Source organism: Lithobates pipiens, unplaced genomic scaffold, assembly GCF_037356315.1.
Source record: "Lithobates pipiens isolate NorthernLeopardFrog02 unplaced genomic scaffold, aLitPip1_a1.2 Scaffold_30, whole genome shotgun sequence".
Lineage (NCBI taxonomy): Eukaryota > Metazoa > Chordata > Amphibia > Anura > Ranidae > Lithobates > Lithobates pipiens.
In genome coordinates this window covers 97,874,424-97,893,578 of record NW_027507791.1, presented here as the reverse complement: position 1 = coordinate 97,893,578, position 19,155 = coordinate 97,874,424, and the positions used below count along the sequence as shown (strand labels likewise).

The window sequence follows — 19,155 nt, the reverse complement described above, 5'->3', positions numbered from 1 at the left end:
GTTTTTATATGCATTTTATTTTTATCTTTTATATTTTTTTAATTAAAGTTTTTTCAGATTTTAATTTTAATCCTTTAACCTCGCTTATCACATATTTTCGATATAATTATAACATTAAATATTTTTATTATTTTTTATTTTTTGCTTATCAAAACAAGGCTACATAAATTACCTTAGCCTTAATTTATTCGTGGCACCAATATCTCTATTAGGAATCACAAATTTTTATATTTACGCATAAATAAATATATGGTAATAATTTTTCTAAATTTTATATACCTTCTTTTATATTTTTTACATGTAATTTTTATTAAGGATTTTTATAGCAACTCTAGCATAAATCTAATAATGTTCAGACATTATTTACCAGCACTTGTTTTACTTATAATTATGTGTCTGGTACCTACATTATAGGTTTAACTTGCAGCCCGTATCACATGTTTTTAAACATCACCTCATGTTTCCATCTGTAACTATGAACGCTCGTTACTAAGGGGGCGATGACACTCCTATGTAAATCAAGACAAGCCCCGCTGGAGACACTCCCCAAAAAATGGCCACACAGTTTTTTCTGGCCATAAACATGATAAAAAACGGCGGAATAACCAAAAAAATGGCCGCCCGTATACTTCCGGCGACCATGTAGACGACAAAATGGCCGCCGGGATACGTCCGGGTCTTCCCCAAAATGGCCGCCAAATTAGCTATTAATGTCTCTATTTAAAGACACTTCCGTGGGCACTAGACATCCCCTGATGAAGTCACGTGACCGTGACGAACACGCGTCGGGACGCTACCGGAAGTGACGCAATCGAGCTCGAGGCTCGTTTATACACTGCATTTGAAACTTGTCTGCTTGTGAGTACATTACTGTTTTGCTGTAATAAATCATATGTGTTGAGAATTACTACACTATGGGGCTCCCTTCCTCCTTATTTCTTTAACCCCTTACATATGCACCAATTGCCGAGGTAAACCTACACCCCCCCCCACGCTGAGTGCTGCTGAGCAAATACTCAAAGGGACCAACACAGCGTGATAGGCAGGAGACGCCAGGATCCGTGGATACCAGGATCTGTAAATATCGGGACAAGACCTCGAGGGATAAAGTACAGGAGTTCTGAGGATATACATATCACACGCTGTTACCTTACAGCTGTAAGGTAAGGGGACACCCATACTCCAACCACACAGGACCACGTGGGATATATTCACCTCTTTCACCACCATCACTGCTCTGTGCACTTATATACAGACACGGACATTATATGCGATTTGTCGATATATGCGACTTTTGACATAATCGCCACCGTTTATCGCACAAAGCAGAATGGTCACACTCTGATATATGCTATTGTTATTTTTTATATAATTTCTTGTAGGTATCGTACACAGTTTTTTGATTAGTTTGTGGGATTCTCTTTACTCCCTTAACACCAATATTACTTATGCGTTTATTTTGATTTTCTGTCATTTTTTGCACAATTGAACTATTGAGCTGTTCACGGTCGCAGGAATATTGTTTTGATGATTATATGGTAGAGAACACCCGCACGGACCTTGTTCTACCACTTCTGTGACACTAGCACTTTATGCGACTTCTGGCAGCTACAACTCACCATTTCTTGCACATACGTTTTATCGAGTTGGTGATTGTTTTATACATATTATCCTATTTACCTTATTGTGTAATAGAATATTCCACACACCTTCTCACCTTTAGCACTGGCACTTTATGCGATTTTGTCAGCGTGAACAAATCGCACTGCGATTCACTATTCTTTGTGACTGCTTTATATATATTGTTTTATTTAATCTATGGTGTAGTTAATACTTTCATGATTCTATTTATTGTCTAGCACTGGCACTTTATGCGATTCTGTCAGTTATAAAATCGCATTAGGGATTACTTATTCCAAGCATTGCAATTTTTTCTTTTTTTTTTCTTACTCATTACATTTGTCTCCTATCTTGAATATCATCATGCTATAGTGGTGAGAGTTGTCCACCACCCCCTTATAAAAATACACACAACTTTTTATATACCTTTCTCTTACTGTATACGGGAATATATATATCACGCACAATCTTAGTGCCTATAGAATTTATTAAGCCTCCTAGGCCAACTCCCTATTATAGTACCGCGCATCACTACTTTTTTACCTTTTTACTCTGCTATTGGGACCCAAGCATCCCCATTTCAGTGTATGCAGCAGTACGATTATCGGATTCTTCCCTGATTAGGCGCAGGAATAACCCTTTTCTCAATATATCATTTAGTGACAACTTTGTGCAAAAAAAAAAGTTTGTAATATTCCCGCAACTTGTGGCAAAATATAAAATATTCCATGAACTCAACATGCCTCTCAGTAAATAGCTTGGGGTGTCTTCTTTCCAAAATGGGGTCATTTTGGGGGGTTTTGTGCTATTTTGGCATTTTATGGCCTTCGAAACTGTGATAGGTAGTGAGGAGTTAAATCAAACATTTGCACCCTTAGAAATCCTGAAGGTGGTGATTGGTTTTCGGGGTGCTGTGCGCGAATAGACTCCCAAAAAGTCCCACACATGTGGTATCCCCATACTCGGGAGAAGTAGCGGAATATATTTTGGGGTGCAATTCCACATATAACTATGACATGTGTGAGCAGTATTTCATTTAGTGACAACTTTTTTTTTTTTTTTGTCATTATTCAATCCCTTAGGACAAAAAAAATAAATATTCAATGGGCTCAACATACCCATCAGCAATTTCCTTGGGGTGTCTACTTTCCAAAATGGGGTCATTTGGGGGGGGGGGGGGGTTTGTACTGCCCTGCCATTTTAGCACCTCAAGAAATGAGATAGGCAGTCATAAATTAAAAGCTGTGTAAATTCCAGAAAATGTACTCTAGTTTGTAGACGCTATAACTTTTGCGCAAACCAAAAAAATATACGCTTATTGACATTTTTTTTACTAAAGACATGTGGCTGAATAAATTTTGCCCTCAATGTATGACTAAAATTTAGTTTATTCGATTTTTCTTATAACAAAAAGAAGAAAATATATTTTTTTTTCAAAATTTTCGCTCTTTTTCCATTTATATCGCAAAAAAAAAAAAATCGCAGAGGCAATCAAATACCATCAAAAGAAAGCTCTATTTGTGGGAAGAAAAGGACGCAAATTTCGTTTGGGTGCAATATTGCATGACCGCGCAATTACCAGTTAAAGCAGCGCAGTGCGAAATTGGAAAAAGACCTCTGGTCCTTAAGGTGTTTATTGGTCCGGAGCTGAAGTGGTTAAAATGAAAAATATGACAAGACCCAGGACTGTTGAGCCATTAGAATCCTATATCAGGCAAGAATCATTCCTCTCCCTACACTCCAGCAACTGGCCTTCTCAGTTTCCAGATGTTTAGAGAGTGTTGCTAAAATGAACATTAAAGATGATGCATGAAAAGTCTGGCACCACATTCCAAATTTGAAAAATGCATAACATAAAAGCAAGAATAGCGACTTTAAAGGTGCCAAATATTATCTCGAGGACAGCACACACAACTTAAATGTTAAAAAGATACAATAATTTGAATAGAATTATTGTATTTCTTTTATATTGAAGTTGTGCATGCTTTCCTCAAGGTAATATTTGATACCTTTAACTGCTTCCCGACCGCCGCATGCGATGTACGTCAGCAGAATGGCATGGCATACCCGTGCGTGCCTTCGTAATCCTGGGCTAGCGGGCAGGCCGCGCCAGCAGGCCCGCGGGTCCCACATACTCAATGTCTTCCGGTGGCCCACAATCGCGATGAGGAGAGGCAGAACGGGGAAATGCCTATATATAATTTCTCTATTCTGCCTAGTGAAATGACAGGGATTTACTGCTCCCTATCATCGGGAGCCGTGATCTCTGTCATGTCCTACATAGCCCATCCCCCCTACAGTTAGGATACACTGAGGGAACACAGTTGACCCCTTGATCGCCCCCTAGTGTTTAACCCCTTCCCTGCCAGTGACATTTGCACAGTATCCAGTGGCTATTTTTAGCTCTGATAGCTGTATAAATTTCAATGGTCCCAAAATAGTGTCAAAAGTGTCCGGTCTGTCCGGCGCAATGTCGCATTCCCGATAAAAATCGCAGATCGCCGCCATTACTACAAAAAAAAAATAATAAAAATGCCATCATTTGCTTTTGTGCAAATCAATCAATATACACTTAATGCGATCCTTTATTTTTTTTTACCAAGAATTTGTAGAAGAATTCATATTGGCCTAAACTGAGAAAGAATTATTTTTTATATACTTTTTAGGGGTATTTATTATAGCAAAAGGTCGCTTTTTTTTGTATATAGCACAAAAAATAAAAATTGTAGAGGTGACCAAATACCACCAAAAGAAAGCTCTATTTGTGGGGAAAAAAAAGATTTGTTTGGACATAACGACACACGACCATGCAATTGTCAGTTAAAGTGATGCAGTGCCGAATCGCAAAAAATGCTCTGGTCATAAAGGGGATAAAATCTTCCAGGGCTGAAGTGGTTAAAGTCCATCTTCTCTGTTCTTCTGTGTTATACAGAGTGTTGTTAAAAGAAGAAGGGGGTGATACTCTGTGGGAAATATGGCCCTGCCCCAACTTTTTGAGATATGTTGCTGCCATCAATTTCAAAATCACCTTATTTTTTTTCTTAAAATTGGTACATTGTCTTTGTTTAAACATTTATGTTTTATATTTTCTATTGTGAATAAAATATAGGTTCATGAGATTTGCAAATCATTCCCTTCTGTTTTTATGTAGATTGTACACAGCATCCCAACTTTTGTGGAATTGTTATAATGTCTATTTGTGGTATTATAGGTTTAACATAGGTGTAGAAAGGTTAGAACATCTGTGAGGTTTTTGTTGCTGTTTTAGGCCTTTTTCAGGTTTTGTGGGATAAACATAACAAGGCCTAATGGCTTTTGCAGAGTTTTGGGATGTTCACATACCTGACACATAAGTGTGTTGCATCTTCCCATATTTTACCAAGGTCAGACTAACCTTTTAGGGATTGTTAATCCCCTAGGTTACCATTCCTATTGCTCCAACTGAAAGATGTCAAGTTTTTTTTTTTAACTTGTGTAAAGTTCTGAAATCCAAGTGCAGCATTTGTCCCATTCTGGATATAAATGATCTCAATGCCTTCATATATCTTTAAGGCTGGGAATTGGATGTTGGTTTCTTCCACATCCAATTCACATAATAGGAGGTTGTGCATGGCTTTTAATGGAGCCAGTTCACACAACTCCGTTGCGGCCACGATCCGCATTTAAGAAGGGTCCTGTGCGTCTTTGGTTTAGAATCAGGTGCAAATTCAGGCAGAAATTTTGACCTGATTTGCACCTCAACTGGTGTACAGGGGCGCACCGGACCCCCTGCTGTGAGCCATGGCCGCAGCAAGGGTGAACCCAGTCTTAACGTTTTGGATGGAATCCATTTGGTAAGTTATATTCTCCCTTCATCAGGAGACTTCTTAGCATTCATCAACATGAAAGATGCGTATTTACGCATTCCCATCTATCTAGGTCATCTGTAACTCTGTAACATCACTTTGTGGCCCTTTCCTTCCTTAGTCCCAAGAGTATTCACAAAGGACCTCACATCTGTACTGGGTCTTCTTTGTCTCAAGGAATTCCAGTCATTGGATTCCTGGACAATCTGGTCTCTCTGGCCTTGGACTCCAGTGTATCAATCAGAATGCAGACCTTGAGATACTTCAGATGGATCATAAACCTTGAAAAAAATATTTTTTGATTTTTCACATAACTTACTTGGGCTTTCTCCTGGATACCTTTGTTGTGGAAAATTGTAGATGTACTGTCATAAGAGTCCCCCTGTGTTCTTTCTCCCCTAGCCCGCTCTAAAGAGCTGACTGGGGCAGACTGACACTGGTTGAGATCCGTTAGGTAGTGGATAACTTCCTGGGATTGGAAAGAGGTGTTTGTGGAGTGAGGGTATGTCCGCCAGCGAAAGGACCCCTGTACATTGTACAGATGATCGTCTGGGGGAATATGCTTGCTCTTCAAGGATTGGTTGTGGGCGGATGTGCGCTCATTATCTCTGCTGTGTTTGATCACCGCATGGGGATACGCAGCGTACATCTGTGGATAACCTTCCATCCACCAGGAGGTGTAGAATAATCCAGGTATACATTGTTCTCTGAAACAATGTATATTAAGGATTTCTATCAACGGAATTGTAGTCATCGTTCATTGGTTTTGTATGGTTTTGTATCATTGAAAGCATTTAGTCAGTTTGCTAGTCTATTTGAATGTATACATGTCCTTATATGGTCATTCACATCCTGTGTTGCTGCTGTGAGGTCACAAGCTTTGTAGGAGGTGTTTAGCTGTTGGAGGCAAACCCTCCAGGGCGTGGTTTCCTGTTGAAAATGAAAGATTGCTCAGCTCAGAGAGGTCAGACATGCTGATCGATTGGAGAATGTAAGAATGCTGGTGATGTCTCTTTAATGGGGAACCAGAGGGGCCTGGCTGAGGAGCAGCCAGGCTGAGATGGAGATGTAGGAATGTGGGTGATGTCTGAATACATGGTTGAGTGGGTTGAATGGTAAAGTATTATATCATTAAGACATAAATGTTATTATTATTAGAAACAGGCGATTTGGCTGTGTGCTCTGCGTACGGCCAAAATTTTGCTGACACCTTTCAGGTAAAGGCCCTCTTTCCCCTGCAGAAGTTGACAAAACTACTGAAACTATTTCATCTTTTTACATCCTCAAACCAAGATATTCCTGCCATGGTGGCTTCTGCCCCTGGCATTGTCAAAGGGGAGGTTTTTTCTTTGTGCACATTGGAAGATTGTCACGATGGATGCTAGCCTTCTGGGTTGGGTCAGAGTTCTGGATCATCTGTTGGTTCAGGGTTGTTGGAGGAATCTAAACTTCCAATCAACATCCTGGAATTACAAGCTCTTCATCTGTAGTTACTTCATTGGACCCCCCTTCTGATCAGTCTTTTGATCTGGGTTCAATCGGACAATGACACAGTTGTGACATACATCAATTACTGGGGGGCACTAGAAATATCGGGGCAGCGTCACGGATAGAGTCTATCCTGTCCTGGGCACAGTCTATCCTGTCCTGGGCATAGTTTGTTTTAATGATTTCCATGATTCACATTCCCAAGGCAAAACTGGTAAGCAGATTTTCTCAGCAGACAGTCTGGATCTGGAGAGTTGTTTCTTCATCAGGAGGTGTTCTGGAAAATAATGTCTGTGTTGGGGGATGCTGGATGTGGATCTGATAGTTTCTTTGTTCAATAAAAACTGTACAGATTTGTCTCCAGGTTGAAAAATCTGCTGGCGGATGCAATAGATGCCCTGGTGGGACTGTGAGATCACTGTGCCCGGATTTATGCCTTATATTGTAGGATAAATACCAAGGGCATTCTGGTCTTTTCTCTAAATTGGCTTTGGAGAAGGTGGTACCTCTACCCCATTCATCTGTTAGTGAATTGACCAGGTCTGTTACCATTGCCCTCTGTGTCTCTGTTCTGGGAATCAAGGCATGCACCTCCCTGATCTTGCGCATGTGCAATACGATGGAATCGCGATCCACTGCACATAGGCCAGGTTTCCATAACGATGGCGGCGTTGGAGGAAGTTCCTGCCCCATTGCTATGGAATCCTCTTCTATTAATCAAGGAACCAGGAAGTAAAACAAGCGGCCGGCGATGCCCATTGACTCCTGAGATTGATAACATTCATCTCCCAGGAGCCAATGCGCCTCCAGAAATGACGTACCTCGCTGCAACGAGGTACACAGGAAGAGGACAGATATGGCATTAGAAAAGGTAAGCTGACCTAAAAACAAAAAACTGCCAAAACGTTTTTAGCCTGCAAACAATATCTGCATGGTACCAAGTGTGAAATGTAGGTGGAACTCCGCTTTAAAATAAGGGACATTTTCATATTTCATTATCATCATTCCCCCGTAAGGAGCCATATTTCTATTATATTACCTTTCCTTTCTCTGAAATCAGTTCATCCAAGTAGATCTCTCTTCGTTACCTTGATGTGGTGAGAGCTGGCAGTTTACCTCACTCACTGTTCCTTTAGGCAGACTACCGTATATACTCAAGTATAAGCCGACCCGGATATAAGCCGAGGCACCTAATTTTACCACAAAAAACTGGCAAAATGTATTTACTTGAGTATAAGCCTAGGGTGGCAAATGCAGCAGCTACTGGTAAATTTTCAGGATGCGGTGCAACACAGAGGCTGCTGGCATCACTGTGCCCATCAATGCAGCTTCACTGCCTATCATTGCAACCTTACCATGCCCATCATTGTAGCCTCACTGTGCCTATCACAGCTGCCTCACCATGCCCACCATTGCAACCTTACTGTGCCCATCATTCTAGCCTCGCTGTGCCCATCACCGCAGCCTCACCATGCCCATCATTGCAGTCTTACCATGCCCATCATTATAGCCTCACTGTGCCCATCACCGCAGCCTCACCATGCCCACCATTGCAGCCTTATCATGCCCATCACCGTAGCCTCACCATGCCCATTATTGCAGCCTTACCATGCCCATCACTGCAGCCTCACCATGCCCATCATTGTAGTCTCACGCCCATCATTGCCGCCTCATTGTGCCCATCATTGCAGCCTCACTAGTAGTGACTGTGTGTCAGTACCTGTATTGCACAGTGGGCATCTCCCACTGTTTCTTGAAGCTCAGTCATGTTTGTCCGCACTGTGACAAAAGTCCCACCCTCCTCCTAGACAAGTTCGTGTTCTAGATAGATGCAGTGTTTAGTCTATCACACAAGCTGGTCTAGGAGAAAGGCGGGACTTTTGTCACAGCGCGACTGAAAATTCCAGAGTTAGCTTCCTAGACAGATCGATCTCCCACTGTGTAAAGGAGGGAGAGAGAGGGGGACTTTTGTCACAGCAGGGCCAAAAATGTCAGTCAGCGCCATGTCTCCCGCTGTGTAAGGGAGGGAGAGAGGGGAGCTCTGCAGCCACAGTGCAATGCAGCCCCATCACAAGCAGCCTAAAGCCCCGATATCCCTGCCCAGACTCTAATATAAGCCGAGGGGGGGGGATTTTTTCAGCATAAAAAATGTGATGAACTATTCGGAGTATATTCGAGTATATAGGGTAATTAATTTTTTGTTGTTCCAGGTGTTCCTAAATAATGTTCTCTGGCTTCCAGATGAAAGATTATTGGATGAGATCATTTGAGTAGTAGCTATATATGCCTAGATATGCCTGCCCCTCTGGACTGCTTTCAGACAGCCCTAGGTTGCTTAATTGTCTTCAGTCATGATAAATAAGAGAGAAAAAATAAAAATAAAATATATATATTGTAGACATGTCACTGGAGAAGTGATCGAGGGGGTGTACATCTCACCTAGGTTGCTACACAGTGTGAGATGGTAAATCCAGGATGGATCAGTTTCTCAGCAGCGATATGCTGCTGAGTTGTTATTTAAATTTTGCCGGGCCTGGGTTTATATGGAATGGCAGGTAGGTTTGGTAGAGGGACCTGTCATTCCACATCCCCCGATCCAGTTCTGGGTTTGGGATCAGGTGAGCCTTGATCCTAATTAGCCTGGGAAGCTAAAGGCTCTGCAGAGTCTGCAGGTGATTGCTCAGCCAGGGAATGAACAATCTGTGTGTTGAAGGAAGCTGCAAGCACTGCCACTGCTGGAGCTAAAACCCACCCTGCGATATCCAGGTGAAAGACGCTGTGTTTGTAAGTGTCAGATAGGTGAGCAGAACCTGTTAGTAAGCGCCCAGCCGGGCTAGGACTTTTATTTTTGTTGTACTTAGAAAAGCACGGTGTTGCTGTATATTTTGTTTGCTGGACTGTTTGTACCACGAATAAACGCCAAGATCTGCTTTATCAAATTCCAAGTCTGCTGTGAACTGTGTCCAAACACACCCTACCCCGGGAAGATCCCTTACAATTGGTGGAGGTAGCGGGCAACGCGGTTGCTAGGGGCAACGGTGTGGACAGACTTGGCTACAGCTGCTGATGTCCTGGGTGAAAGCTGCAACTACACTCCAAAAACAGTCCAGCAACATGGAGGAGATGCTGAAGCAGTTTATGCAAGTGAGTTTGCAACAACAGCAGGCTCAGACAGAGGCCAATAGACGACATGAACAGTCCATGGCTGAACAACAGCAGATGATCGCTGCACAACAGCAGGCTCAGATAGAGGCCAATAGACGACATGAACAGTCCATGGCTGCACAACAACAACTTATTGAGCACCTGATAGCAAATCGAGAGGCGCCTGTGGTGATGGGAGCCGCTCCAGAGATTTTTTCTGGGAGAAGGACTGTGCAGAAAGCGCTGCAAAAGATGACTGCTGAGGACGATGTTGAGGCCTATCTAACAGTATTTGAGCGCGTGGCTGAGCGAGAGAAGTTACCAGCCGCTGAGTGGGCAGAGGTAATTGCGCCCTATTTAACAGGTGAACCTCAAAAGGCCTACTATGACCTCAGTGAGCAAGAGGTTAAGGACTATACTCTGCTAAAAGAGGAGATGCTTGCCCGACTAGGAGTTACTACTGCAGTCCGTGCCCGGAGGGTACGCAACTGGAGCTACAGTCTGGACAAATCAGCGAGGTCCCAGATGTATGACCTAATCCATTTGGCAAGAAAGTGGTTGGAGCCAGACACTTCTACTCCTGCACAAATCCTAGAGAAGGTCGTGATGGATCGCTACCTCCGAGCCCTTCCTACTGACTTGCAACGCTGGGTGGGACAAGGTGATCCTAAGAATGCAAACGAACTTGTCAACCTTGTGGAGAGGTTCCAGGCGACTGAGGACTACCTCCGTGATGTTCCTGCAGCATCTTCACCTCCCCGGAGCGCCAGATCTGTGCCGTCAGCTGGTAAGAGACTTCCATCTATTGGGGGAGTGTGGAGGGGTGCTGATGGGGGGAAAAGGGCTCAAGTGGTGTCTCAGGGACAAAAGACTGGTGATGGTCCCGGGTGGCTAAGGGGCTCTGAAAAGGACTCCTTGCCAAAGAGACCAGGCCCTATCCAGTGTTGGAGATGCCATGAGGCGGGACACGTGTCGGCCCATTGCCCTCTTACCTCTGAACCCATGGAATGTGACGCTAGCCGGCGTCAGTCGCTATTTGCGGAACCATCTTGTGCTGCAGTTCCTGGACTAGAGACTGAACCGCAAATCTGCGATATTACAATCAATGACTTTCCTGTTAAAGCGTTAATGGACTCAGGAAGCCTTGTAACCTTGGTGCATGCTAGCCTGGTGACTGGGGACTTAGAGTCTAAAAAGCATATGAGTGTTGTGTGCATACATGGTGATACAAAAATGTACCCTATAGTGCTGGCTAAAGTCGGGACTGAACAAGGCACCGTACAATATGAAGTGGGTGTGGTTAAAAACCTCATGCATAATGTAATATTGGGGCGCGATTTTCCATTATTCTGGGCTCTCTGGGAAAAAAGAAAAATCCCCAAAAGGAGTGAGGATACCTCTAAGGGGGTTGCCTTGTCCACTGTGAATGATAAAAGTATGCAGGATGAAAATGATTGTTTTCCTTTACAGGTCCTGGCTGGGGAGGAGGAGGCTCCTCCCACTGAGCAAAATATACTAGACTTAGAGGTGTCTAGAGATAATTTTGGGGCTGCACAATTACAGGACCCCACTCTCAAAAATGCGAGAGAGCAGGTTGCTGTAATGAATGGGGTACCTCAGGAACCAGATGCTGAAAAAAGATTTCCACATTTTTCGGTGACTAATGATCTTTTCTATAGGGTTACTAAGGTTAAGGATGAGATTGTGGAACAGCTTCTGGTACCTAAGCCGTACCGGCGTCAGGTGCTTGACATGGCACATAACCATGTTCTTGGGGGACACTTGGGGACTGACAAAACGCGAGAGAGGGTTCTCCAGAGGTTTTTTTGGCCGGCCATATATGATGACATTAAAAAATACTGTGAGTCGTGCCCCACATGTCAGGTTAGTGCCCCAGTGTCACATTTTCGCAGTCCCTTGGTTTCGCTCCCTATTATAGAGGTGCCTTTTGAGTGTATTGCCATGGATTTAGTGGGTCCCATTGTAAAGTCAGCTAGAGGACACCAGTATATTTTGGTAGTCCTGGATTATGCGACCCGCTATCCTGAGGCTGTACCCTTAAGAAACACTGCATCTAAAACAATTGCACGTGAGTTGTTTTATATGTTCTCTAGGACTGGGATCCCCAAAGAAATCCTAACTGACCAAGGTACGCCATTTATGTCGAAAGTAATGAAGGAATTATGCAGACTATTTAAAATCTCACACATCCGTACCTCTGTGTACCACCCCCAGACGGACGGATTGGTGGAGAGATTTAATAAAACTTTGAAACATATGTTGAAGAAAGTGGTGGCAAAAGATGGTCGTGACTGGGATCATTTATTACCCTACCTCATGTTTGCTATTAGGGAGGTGCCCCAAGCGTCCACAGGGTTCTCACCATTCGAGTTGGTCTATGGTCATCACCCTAGGGGTCTACTAGACATTGCAAAAGAGACATGGGAGAATGAGTCCACCCCATACAAGAGTGTTATTGAGCATGTAGCACAAATGCAGGACCGTATAGCCACTGTAATGCCCCTGGTAAGGGAACACCTCCAGAGAGCTCAAGAGGCCCAAAGTAGAATTTACAACCGGTCCGCAAGAATCAGGACATTCAACCCAGGCGATAGGGTCCTTATACTAGTCCCCACTGTTGAGAGTAAATTCTTGGCGAAGTGGCAAGGTCCTTATGAAATTGTTGAAAAGATCAGTGAGGTGAACTACAAGGTGCACCAACCAGGTAGAAGGAAGCCTTTCCAAGTTTATCACATAAACTTGATCAAGCCCTGGAAAGACAGGGAATCCTTGGGGGCGACAAATACTGTTAATAATTTGTCACAACCAATCCCTCCAGTCAAGGTAGGTGATACTCTATCAGTGTCACAGAAACAGGAGGCTCAGGAATTTTTACAGAAAAACAAAAACAAGTTCTCTGACCTCCCAGGGCGTACACACCTCATCCATCATCACATTGAAACTGAGCCTAGAAGCAGAGTAAACCTTAAGCCCTATAGGATACCCGAGGCACGTAGGGAAGCCGTATCTGCCGAGGTAAAACGTATGCTTGCTCTGGGGGTAATTGAGGTGTCACAGAGTGAATGGTCCAGCCCAATTGTGCTAATCCCAAAGCCCAATGGAACTTGGAGGTTCTGTAACGATTTCAGAAAGTTGAATGAGATCTCCAAGTTCGATGCGTATCCTATGCCCAGGGTAGATGAGTTGATTGAGAAGTTGGGTAACGCCAGGTACATAACCACCCTCGATCTCACAAAGGGCTATTGGCAGATTCCACTTTCTGACGAGGCTAAAGAGAAAACTGCTTTCTCCACCCCTGATGGGCTATTCCAGTATGTAGTGATGCCGTTCGGGTTACATGGAGCGCCTGCAACTTTCCAGAGGTTGATGGACTTGATTCTGCGACCACATCGTGATTACTCAGCCGCCTACCTCGATGATGTGGTCATTTTTAGCCCTGATTGGGAAAGTCACCTCTGTAAGGTACAGGCCGTGTTGGATGCCATAAGTGATGCAGGGTTGACCATAAATGCCGAGAAGTGTGCTCTAGCCCTAGAAGAGGCCAAATATCTGGGCTACATTGTTGGAAGAGGATTGGTTAGGCCACAGCTAAATAAAATTGAGGCAATACAGAATTGGCCTAGACCCCTGACAAGGAAACAGGTTAGAGCTTTCCTGGGTATTACGGGTTATTACCGTAGATTTGTGCCGAACTTTGCCTCAGTTGCTGCTCCGCTAACTGACTTGACAAAGGGCGGAAAGACAGCAATGGTCACGTGGACCCCAGAGGCCGAGGAGGCTTTCCAAAGCCTTAAGTCTGCCTTGTGCCAACCACCTGTGTTAGTCACCCCCGATTTCAGGCGAGAATTTCTGGTCCAGACAGATGCCTCTAGCACAGGCTTAGGTGCAGTACTCTCACAAGTAGTGAATGGTGAGGAGCATCCGGTGACGTACTTGAGTAGAAAACTAACCCCGGCCGAGAAAAATTATGCCATTGTGGAGCGAGAATGTTTGGCAGTAAAGTGGGCCCTAGAATCGTTAAAGTATTACTTGCTAGGCAGGAAATTCAAGTTGGTGACAGACCATGCCCCCCTAACATGGATGAAGTTAAACAAGGAGAGAAATGCAAGAGTGACTAGATGGTTTCTCTCCCTACAAAACTTTAATTTCACTGTGGAACACAGGCCAGGGAAATTACAGGCAAATGCTGACGCATTGTCAAGGGTAAGTTGTCTGTGGGGACAAAAGGCTCAGCCCTCCGCTCTGAAAAAGAGGGGGGGGGATATGTAGACATGTCACTGGAGAAGTGATCGAGGGGGTGTACATCTCACCTAGGTTGCTACACAGTGTGAGATGGTAAATCCAGGATGGATCAGTTTCTCAGCAGCGATATGCTGCTGAGTTGTTATTTAAATTTTGCCGGGCCTGGGTTTATATGGAATGGCAGGTAGGTTTGGTAGAGGGACCTGTCATTCCACATCCCCCGATCCAGTTCTGGGTTTGGGATCAGGTGAGCCTTGATCCTAATTAGCCTGGGAAGCTAAAGGCTCTGCAGAGTCTGCAGGTGATTGCTCAGCCAGGGAATGAACAATCTGTGTGTTGAAGGAAGCTGCAAGCACTGCCACTGCTGGAGCTAAAACCCACCCTGCGATATCCAGGTGAAAGACGCTGTGTTTGTAAGTGTCAGATAGGTGAGCAGAACCTGTTAGTAAGCGCCCAGCCGGGCTAGGACTTTTATTTTTGTTGTACTTAGAAAAGCACGGTGTTGCTGTATATTTTGTTTGCTGGACTGTTTGTACCACGAATAAACGCCAAGATCTGCTTTATCAAATTCCAAGTCTGCTGTGAACTGTGTCCAAACACACCCTACCCCGGGAAGATCCCTTACAATATATATATATATATATATATATATATATATATATATATATATATATATATAATTTTTTTTTTTTTTTTTTTTTACTCCCATAAAAGGATTTTACAGAGAGAACAAAAATCCTATTTTCTCTAGTGCCTTATACTAAGCCTCATACATTATGTATTTATTTATCAGGTTCCTCACCGGTTCAGCAAGCCTTGGTCCAGTCCTTCCGCAGGCAATACAACAATGCCATTGAATGCTTGGTTTCTGCCAATAAACAGAAGCCAGCTCTGGCCCTAATGATCCTCTTAGGAAAAATACAAATGAAGGCAAAGAAAAACAAGGTGAATATCATTAAATGCTTCATTTAAATGCAATAAAACACTGTATAGGATTTGCATCAGAAGCAGGAATGTTTAATTATATATTGAACTACAATAGCTTTTTATTTCCTCATGTTTTATAGTCTTTAGGAGTCATTAGCATGCATGAAAGAATGTCAATTCGTTGTTGACCTTACAGGATAACAATCAATTTCTTTATAAACCGTACATAAGCACATCATTTCTTGTGAATATACTGTGATATCTTCCTGTTTCCTGCATGCTGCTTTCCCGAACTTTCTGCCAGGGAGAGCACACAAATAACACCACTATTATTCCACTGATCAATTCAACAAGACTACAAGTCCCATCATGCCTTATGCCATCGCCACCGCACATGTGTGCCCTGAATCACTAGTGCAGTATGTAGTATTCTCCGGTTGCCTGTGTATGTAGGTGCAGGTAGCATGAGCACTTCTCCCTGTAGTCTGGTCCCAGAAGCGTGCACATACTAGGAGGGACATACTAAAACAGGAAAAATGAAAACTTTGCAAGTTGAAGAAGCAATTTACACAGCAAGCACAGCAGTGTGTTTCACTAAAAATAAAAATAAAAAAAGAAATTGAGACAGAGCCTCCAATAGTGTAAAAACACCTTAAAGCGGTAGTAAACCCGCAAATTTTTTATTTTTTTTTAACACCTGCAAAGCAAAAGGCATAATGAGCTAGTATGCACCGCATACTAGCTCATTATGAAATATTACCTTAGAACGAGGCCCCGACATCTGGCCCGATCCACGCCGAGGGAGCTGACATGCTCCCTCTGCGTTTCTTCTGGGTATCGCGGCTCCGGCGCTGTGAGTGGCCAGAGCCGCGATATCGTCACTCCCACGCGTGCGCGCGGGAGATTTCATTCCGGCCGGTCGGCCACTGCCGGATTTTCAGGCCGAGAATCCCCTTGTGCGCATGCGCCGCTGCAGTCAGCGGCGCATACCGAGGGGAATATCTCCTAAACCGTACAGGTTTAGGAGATATTTTTTTTACCTACAGGTAAGCCTTATTATAGGCTTTCCTGTAGGTAAAAGTTAAAAAATTGAGTATACAACCACTTTAAGGTAATTGGTTTATTAAAAGTAATGCACTTACATCATAAAAGATTAAAAATCGCCTTGTTAAAATTACAAACATGCTAGGTGTAGCGATCTCTTCATAGCTTCCTTCATACACGTGGAGTCACCGTCTGAGCGTTGCTATGCTCCGATGCGTTTCGTCATTTCCGACTTCCACACGCTAACCATCCCTGCAACACTAATCTGCCCTGTAACCCTAACACTTTCACTAAGCTTTCCCTTTAACCCTAACACTAATCATCATATTAAAGATCTCCCGGTATCCCTAATACTAACAAACACTCAAAGTACCCTTACACTAACCCTCTCTGTAACCCTAACACTAATACTCCCTATTACCCAAACTTTACACTAGACCTTTCCTGTATCCCTAATACTAACACTCACAAACCCTCTCTCAAAATAATCCCCACTTTAATTCTCACACTAATTCTTCCTTTATACCTAAAACTAACCTTTTTTGTAACCCTCATACTAACACACCCAGTATATCTAACACTTAGGTCCCTTTCACATTTGTGCGACTTGTCCTGCAACTTGGGACTGTAACGACTTTAAAGTAGTCCCTGTATTTCTTTGGTCCGACTTTGATGCGAGTTACACAGGCATTCCCTGAAATCATGTCAAAATCGTGTGAAAGGGGCCTAACTCTTACACGAATACTTCCTGTAACCGTAACGAGAGTGTAACTCTAACACTGTGTAATCTTTTTTTATTTTTTTTTGCAAATCTGTTTATTGAGTTTTAAAACATTTAACAGAAAAACAATGTGCACTTGTCATGACGAGTGTTAACTTTGGTACGTACCAAATGATATAAGGCAAACCGTTACATGAAACACGGTAGGGAACTTAGGGTATCACGATGGTCGCAGCAGGCTGGCTCGATGGGTAGGAGGACAGCGTGGAGCTAAAAAGTGCATCTTAGAAATATGTTACATTCACAATTGCAGATTCCTATTCATTAGCAGAAGATAATGGGTTAAGTAGAGTGTGAGTCTGAGGCTGTGGAGGAATCTGCCAGCCATTTGGACCAAACCTTGTCATATTTTTGAGGGCAACCCCTATTAGCAGAAAAATCTTTGTAAAGAGACAGGCTGTTGTTGACCAATTGTTTCCACAGGGAGAGAAGAGGAGGAGTAGGCTTACGCCAGCTGAGAGCTATGGCTTTGCGGGCGTAAAAGAGACCAGGGTGCCGCTTGCCACAGTGGGAATTATTTTTTCTATCAGGCCCAATATACATATTGCTATGGAGGGTTGGAGCGATAGTGTGGTGACCTGTGTTATGACCTTTAATATCTCCTAACACTGTGTAATCTTAACGTTAATCCCCACAATAGCCCTACCTGTGACTGTGCAGAAAGGAGCTTCTCACCCTGCTCCTCAATCTCCCCCAGCTCCATGTGTGTGTCCACACCTGGCTCCCAAACTCCCCAACTACAGCAACAGCCCTGGCTTTAATCTTTTGAACAGAGCTGCAGATCAAACCCTTGCCCTCAGAAGATCTCCTGCCATAAGCCCCACATCTTCTGGGCTACTCAATTAGCAGACTCTGTAGCACTCTCTCTCTCACTGCCCCCCCTCTTTGTCCCGTAGCTGTTAACAGTGGAGTTCATGACACTCAGGCACCAAAATAGCTGCCCATATCTGAGTGCACAGTCTACTATTCCTGCTGCTGCAGCCTCCCTAGGACAAAATCCATGATGCCTAGGGATTAGGTGGTGAGGCTGGTTTGCTTTGCAACAGCCTGTGCATGCCCCCTACTTACTGTCTCATGCCTGTGCCTCTCAGGATCTTTTTAATGTCTATGGGAGGGCTAAGCAGGCTTTCCTTATTTTGACTGGCAGACTGGTGCCTATGTATAGGCAAGGCTCAGTCTGTGCATTTAAAGGAACATTTGCGCAGAGGCTGGAACTTTGAACTTCCACTGCCTTGTGTCCCTCCGGATTTATAATTTTGTTGTACCATATTGCTGCCAAAAACGTGGCTAAAACGTACTTGCCGATTTGTACTCTTCTCTAAAATATTGCAGCTCAGTTTATATTCTCATTGCTGGAATAAATTAACTCCTGTTCACATAAGAGTTATATCATTCTGGTACAGCCTTTCAAAGTGGCCACACTTTTCAGATATTTATTTGTAAAAAAGTTTGAAAACCATTTATCATTTTCCTTCCCCTTCACAATTATATGCCACTTTGTGTTGGTCTATCACATAAAATCCCAATAATATACATTTACGTTGTTTGTTGTAATATGACAAAAGGTGGAAAATTTAGGCTGCTTTCACACTGGGGCGGTATTCAGGCGTTACAGCGCTAAAAATAGCGCCTGTGTAGCGCCTGAAAAAAACGGCCCCTTTCAGTCCAGTGTGAAAGCCGGAGGGCTTTCACACTGGAGCGATGCACTGGCAGGACGGTGAAAAAAGTCCTGCTAGCCGCCTCTTTGGAGCGGTGAAGGAGCGGTGTATTCACCGCTCCTAAACCGCTCCTACCCATTGAAATCAATGGGACACCGCGGCAATACCGCTGGCAAAGCGCCGCTGCAGCGGCGCTTTGCGGGCGGGTTTAACCCTTTTTTGTTCGCTAGCGGGGGTTAAAACCACCCCGCTAGCGCCCGCAGGTCGCCGCTAAAACGACGGTAAAGCGCCGCTAAAAATAGCGGCACTTTACCGCCGACGCCGCTCCCGCCCCAGTGTGAAAGCAGCCTTAAGGAATGTAAATTTCCAAGGGGTGTGCATACTT

At 43.7% G+C, this 19,155-nt stretch overlaps 1 protein-coding gene across 1 annotated transcript in view; it reads left to right on the top strand.

The window, feature by feature from the left end:
• TTC6 (tetratricopeptide repeat domain 6) overlaps positions 1-19,155 on the top strand; it is a 308,030-nt gene that overhangs the window by 174,567 nt on the left and 114,308 nt on the right. The window contains exon 21 of the mRNA XM_077464674.1: positions 15,154-15,305. Within this exon, the coding sequence (XP_077320800.1) occupies positions 15,154-15,305 (152 nt within the window). The remainder of the gene's footprint in view (positions 1-15,153; positions 15,306-19,155) is intronic.